Genomic DNA, 6530 nt, shown 5'->3' with positions numbered 1-6530 from the left:
CACTCCCCCAGACCACGGAAGTGACCGCCACTCCCCAAGACCACTGAAGTGACCGCCGCTCCCCAAGACCACTGAAGTGACCCCCGCTCCCCCAGACCACTGAAGAGACACCACTCTCCCAGACCACTGATGCGTCCGACACTGCCCCCGACCACTGACGCGTCCGATAATGCCCTAGACCACTGACGCGTCCGACACTGCCCCAGACCACTGAAGTGACCGCCACTCCCCCAGACCACTGAAGTGACTGCCACTCCCCCAGACCACGGAAGTGACCGCCACTCCCCAAGACCCCCGCTCCCCCAGACCACTGAAGAGACACCACTCCCCCAGACCACTGATGCGTCTGACACTGCCCCAGACCACTGACGCGTCTGATACTGCCCTAGACCACTGACGCATCCGACACTGCCCCAGACCACTGATGTGACCGCCACTCCCCCAGACCACTGAAGTGACCGCCACTCCCCCAGACCACTGAAGTGACCGCCACTTCCCCAGACCACTGAAGTGACCACCACTTCCCCAGACCACTGAAGTGACCGCCCCTCCCCCAGACCACTGAAGTGACCGCCACTCCCCCAGACCACTGAAGTGACCGCCACTCCCCCAGACCACTGAAGTGACCGCCACTCCCACAGATCACTGAAGAGACCACCACTTGCACTGACGCGTCCACCACTGCCCCAGACCACTGACTCGTTCGACACTGCCCCAGACCACTGACTCGTTCGACACTGCCCCAGACCACTGACTCGTTCGACACTGCCCCAGACCACTGACTCGTCCGACACTGCCCCAGACCACTGACTCGTCCGCCACTGCCCCAGACCACTGACTCGTCCGCCACTGCCCCAGACCACTGACTCGTCCGCCACTGCCCCAGACCACTGACTCGTCCGCCACTGCCCCAGACCACTGACTCGTCCGCCACTGCCCCAGACCACTGACTCGTCCGCCACTGCCCCAGACCACTGACTCGTCCGCCACTGCCCCAGACCACTGAAGCGACCGACGCAGCCCCAGACCAATGACGCGTCCGACGCAGCCCCAGACCACTGACGCGACCGACGCAGCCCCAGACCACTGACGCGATCGACACTTTCCCAGACAGGCCACTGAGGGCTGCTGTGTCAGGAAGCTCCCAAGAGATAATTCAAACCCCAGACTTCAGACCTCAAGACCTGTGGCTTTTGGGTCTGAATTCTCTTAGGGTCTGACGTCTGGGGTCTGAATACATTTCCCAGACTACTGAGGCGTCCGGCACTACCCCAGACCACCGATTTGTCCGACACTGCCCCAGACCACTGAAGTGACCGCCACTCCCCAGACCACGGAAGTGACCGCCACTCCCCCAGACCACGGAAGTGACCGCCACTCCCCCAGACCACGGAAGTGACCGCCACTCCCCCAGACCACGGAAGTGACCGCCACTCCCCCAGACCACGGAAGTGACCGCCACTCCCCCAGACCACGGAAGTGACCGCCACTCCCCAAGACCACTGAAGTGACCGCCACTCCCCAAGACCACTGAAGAGACACCACTCCCCCAGACCACTGATGCGTCCGACACTGCCCCCGACCACTGATGCGTCCGATACTGCCCTAGACCACTGACGTGTCCGACACTGCCCCAGACCACTGAAGTGACCGCCACTCCCCCAGACCACTGAAGTGACCGCCACTCCCCCAGACCACGGAAGTGACCGCCACTCCCCAAGACCCCCACTCCCCCAGACCACTGAAGAGACACCACTCCCCCAGACCACTGACGCGTCCGACACTGCCCCAGACCACTGACGCGTCCGACACTGCCCCAGACCACTGACGCATCCGACACTGCCCCAGACCACTGATGCGACCGCCACTCCCCCAGACCACTGAAGTGACCGCCACTCCCCCAGACCACTGAAGTGACCGCCACTCCCCCAGACCACTGAAGTGACCGCCACTCCCCCAGATCACTGAAGAGACCACCACTCCCACTGACGCGTCCACCACTGCCCCAGACCACTGACTCGTTCGACACTGCCCCAGACCACTGACTCGTCCGCCACTGCCCCAGACCACTGACTCGTCCGCCACTGCCCCAGACCACTGACTCGTCCGCCACTGCCCCAGACCACTGACTCGTCCGCCACTGCCCCAGACCACTGACTCGTCCGCCACTGCCCCAGACCACTGACTCGTCCGCCACTGCCCCAGACCACTGACTCGTCCGCCACTGCCCCAGACCACTGACTCGTCCGCCACTGCCCCAGACCACTGACTCGTCCGCCACTGCCCCAGACCACTGACTCGTCCGCCGCTGCCCCAGACCACTGACTCGTCCGCCGCTGCCCCAGACCACTGACTCGTCCGCCGCTGCCCCAGACCACTGAATCGTCCGCCGCTGCCCCAGACCACTGACTCGTCCGCCGCTGCCCCAGACCACTGACTCGTCCGCCGCTGCCCCAGACCACTGACTCGTCCGCCGCTGCCCCAGACCACTGACTCGTCCGCCGCTGCCCCAGACCACTGACTCGTCCGACGCTGCCCCAGACCACTGAAGCGACCGACGCAGCCCCAGACCACGGAAGTGACCGCCACTCCCCCAGACCACGGAAGTGACCGCCACTCCCCCAGACCACGGAAGTGACCGCCACTCCCCCAGACCACGGAAGTGACCGCCACTCCCCCAGACCACGGAAGTGACCGCCACTCCCCCAGACCACGGAAGTGACCGCCACTCCCCCAGACCACGGAAGTGACCGCCACTCCCCCAGACCACGGAAGTGACCGCCGCTCCCCCAGACCACTGAAGTGACCGCCGCTCCCCAAGACCACTGAAGTGACCGCCTCTCCCCAAGACCACTGAAGAGACACCACTCCCCCAGACCACTGATGCGTCCGACACTGCCCCCGACCACTGATGCGTCCGATACTGCCCTAGACCACTGACGTGTCCGACACTGCCCCAGACCACTGAAGTGACCGCCACTCCCCCAGACCACTGAAGTGACCGCCACTCCCCCAGACCACGGAAGTGACCGCCACTCCCCAAGACCCCCACTCCCCCAGACCACTGAAGAGACACCACTCCCCCAGACCACTGACGCGTCCGAAACTGCCCCAGACCACTGACGCGTCCGACACTGCCCCAGACCACTGACGCATCCGACACTGCCCCAGACCACTGATGCGACCGCCACTCCCCCAGACCACTGAAGTGACCGCCACTCCCCCAGACCACTGAAGTGACCGCCACTCCCCCAGACCACTGAAGTGACCGCCACTCCCCCAGATCACTGAAGAGACCACCACTCCCACTGACGCGTCCACCACTGCCCCAGACCACTGACTCGTTCGACACTGCCCCAGACCACTGACTCGTTCGACACTGCCCCAGACCACTGACTCGTCCGCCACTGCCCCAGACCACTGACTCGTCCGCCACTGCCCCAGACCACTGACTCGTCCGCCACTGCCCCAGACCACTGACTCGTCCGCCACTGCCCCAGACCACTGACTCGTCCGCCGCTGCCCCAGACCACTGACTCGTCCGCCGCTGCCCCAGACCACTGACTCGTCCGCCGCTGCCCCAGACCACTGACTCGTCCGCCGCTGCCCCAGACCACTGACTCGTCCGCCGCTGCCCCAGACCACTGACTCGTCCGCCGCTGCCCCAGACCACTGACTCGTCCGCCGCTGCCCCAGACCACTGACTCGTCCGCCGCTGCCCCAGACCACTGACTCGTCCGCCGCTGCCCCAGACCACTGACTCGTCCGCCGCTGCCCCAGACCACTGACTCGTCCGCCGCTGCCCCAGACCACTGACTCGTCCGCCGCTGCCCCAGACCACTGACTCGTCCGCCGCTGCCCCAGACCACTGACTCGTCCGACGCTGCCCCAGACCACTGAAGCGACCGACGCAGCCCCAGACCACTGAAGCGACCGACGCAGCCCCAGACCACTGACGCGTCCGACGCAGCCCCAGACCACTGACGCATCCGACGCAGCCCCAGACCACTGACGCGACCGACGCAGCCCCAGACCACTGACGCGATCGACACTTTCCCAGACAGGCCACTGAGGGCTGCTGTGTCAGGAAGCTCCCAAGAGATAATTCAAACCCCAGACTTCAGACTTCAAGACCTGTGGCTTTTGGGTCTGAATTCTCTTAGGGTCTGACGTCTGGGGTCTGAATACATTTTCCTTTATCTGAATTAATTTTGGGGTCTGAGGTCTGGAACCTAAATAAATTTTGCTGTGGTTTGTATATTACTTGGTTTTAGGCTTTTTTTTTTTTTCCTTTTTTCCCTTTTTTATAAAAAAAATAATTGGTAGGGGTTTCCGGATATAAGAATTTTCTTTCCAGGGATTCCCCAATGCTAAGAGTTGGGAAACCCTGCCTTGCAGTGACCCATTTTTGAGGCTATAAAAGACTACACCCCACAATGCCACAAGGTGGCGATGTTAGACAAACAAAAGCAATGTATATAGTGGATTAAAAGGGTTATCAGTTTTCTGTCAATAAATTGTCATTCGTGTATAATGAAAAGCTCTACAATTTATAATAGACTTTATTTATCCATACCTCTTCATGTTAAAGATCTCTGCTTGCTGCCAGTGAATTGGAACATTCTTGTTTACATTGCGAGGCTGAAAGACCTAATACTTCTTACATCTGAGGGTTTATTATAGTTCTATCCAGTCAAGATGATCCTCTTTGATCTAAACACATCAGTAGCGCAACTTTTCTTTCTGTCCTGATAGTTATTTACAATGTGTCAGTGCAGGTAAAATGTTTCCATCTGGAGTACTAACCGTTCAGCTCACAGAAAATTGTCTAGACTGGATACAATTGTAAAAACCCCCCAGCTGTGTGAGCAGGACTAGGTCAGGATTTGTTTTTAGCCTCTGGATGTAAACTATGTTGCTGAAATTCACTGCCAGCAAGCAGAGATATGGTGAGAAATTGGAGTGCCAATTATATAATTAAGTTACAGAATATAATTAGAATTGTTATGTTCAATTTAATCAATATATACATTTTAGAATAACCAAGAATTACATTGTATAATTTTCACCACCCGGAGCAGCGCTCGCTTGACTTCCCTATTTTTCGAACTGTAGCCCGTGCCCGTGATTGTGGACCGTGATTATGGGCACGGCCGTGTGCATGGGCCTAACTCTGAGATTTGTTTTGTAATTCTCTTTCCTGTGTCAGAGGGATCTAAAACAAACAAGTCTGTGCACACTGGAGAGTTAGTCTCTCATGCAGCAGAGGCAGCAACTTCCGGTGATAACTTTAGTGCATATGGCTTCATGCGACACCTAGATTGAAAGTCAAGCGGTCGTCGGGAACCTAAGGAAGCAAAATAAACAAAGTGTCCAAATATATGCAACACTTATTTCATACGTTCCAATTCTCAATGATTGTGAATAGGGATTACTCATGCGGCACGGAAATATCCCGGGGGTCTGGGGCAGTGGAGAAACACTAAGGGCCTGTTCACATCAGAGTCTGGTTTCCGTTGATGGGTTCCGTCAGACCTTTCCGTCGGAGGAACCCATTAACGGAATGGCAAACGGAAACCATAGCTTCCGTTTGCATTACCATTGATTTCAATGGTAATGCTTCCGTTGCCGTTTGTCTCCGTTCCGTAAGGTTTCCGTTCTTTTGAGGGAATCAATAGCGCAGTCGACTGGTTTCAGCTTGCCTTTCCGTTGATGGGTTCCTCCGACGGAAAGGTCTGTCAATGGAAACAGAATGCTGATGTGAAGAGGCCCTAAATAAAAATCTGCGGGTGTTGGCTGTATGTTACAGCCAACATCAAAAGTGAAACGGCCGGCATCTAAGCCATTAGAAAGGAGATGGCCCCCTCCGACAGCCCATCGGCCACCCCGCGACGTGACTGAGGGGTACCGAGGTTTGTCATGGCAGCCGGGTAGCCATCTCTCTGCTTATATTAAGCTCTACCAGAGTCAAGGTTTAATTGGAGAGTGTTAAAAAACACAATATACTGCCATACATAAGTATGGCAGTATATTGTGCAAGCGATCGCTGGTTCAAGTCCCCTAAGTGGACTAATAAACAAGTAAAATACAGGTAAAGTTTTGTTTTTTTTTATATACAAAAAATAATGCAAGTTTAAAAAAAAGCAAAACAAAAGTATTGTAAGAAAATAAATAACTTAATTAGGATCACGACGTCTATAAAAGCCTGAATTATTAAAATATCATGTAATTTAGCCCGTAAAAAAAATAAAATTAAACTGCCAGAATGTTTTTTGGGGTCAGTGGCGATCCCAGAGCAGGAACCCTTGGTGATTCAATTTATTTGTTTTCTTTCTGATTTTGAGATCAATCTCACTAGTTTTATTACAGCTTCTTTTACTTCTTTATTGCGTAAACTGTAGATCAGTGGGTTTAAGGCGGGAGTTACTATGGTGTATAGTATAGAGAATACCTGTTCCGGTTCCTCCTTGTATTGGGTTGGGGGTCTAAAATAGACACAAAGTCCTGTACCATAGAAGAAGAGCAGGACG

At 56.0% G+C, this 6530-nt stretch overlaps 1 protein-coding gene across 1 annotated transcript in view; it reads right to left on the bottom strand.

The window, feature by feature from the left end:
- Nucleotides 1–5305: 5305 nt before the first annotated feature.
- LOC142656682 (olfactory receptor 1G1-like) overlaps nt 5306–6530 on the bottom strand; it is a 2286-nt gene continuing 1061 nt past the window's right edge. The window contains exons 2-3 of the mRNA XM_075831608.1: nt 6452–6530; nt 5306–5347 (exon numbers count right to left, since the gene is read on the bottom strand). The exon at nt 6452–6530 is cut by the window's right edge and continues 746 nt beyond it. Of these exons, the coding sequence (XP_075687723.1) occupies nt 5306–5347; nt 6452–6530 (121 nt within the window). The remainder of the gene's footprint in view (nt 5348–6451) is intronic.

This window comes from Rhinoderma darwinii, chromosome 6 (assembly GCF_050947455.1).
Source record: "Rhinoderma darwinii isolate aRhiDar2 chromosome 6, aRhiDar2.hap1, whole genome shotgun sequence".
NCBI lineage: Eukaryota > Metazoa > Chordata > Amphibia > Anura > Rhinodermatidae > Rhinoderma > Rhinoderma darwinii.
This window is presented reverse-complemented; position numbering and strand designations above follow the sequence as displayed.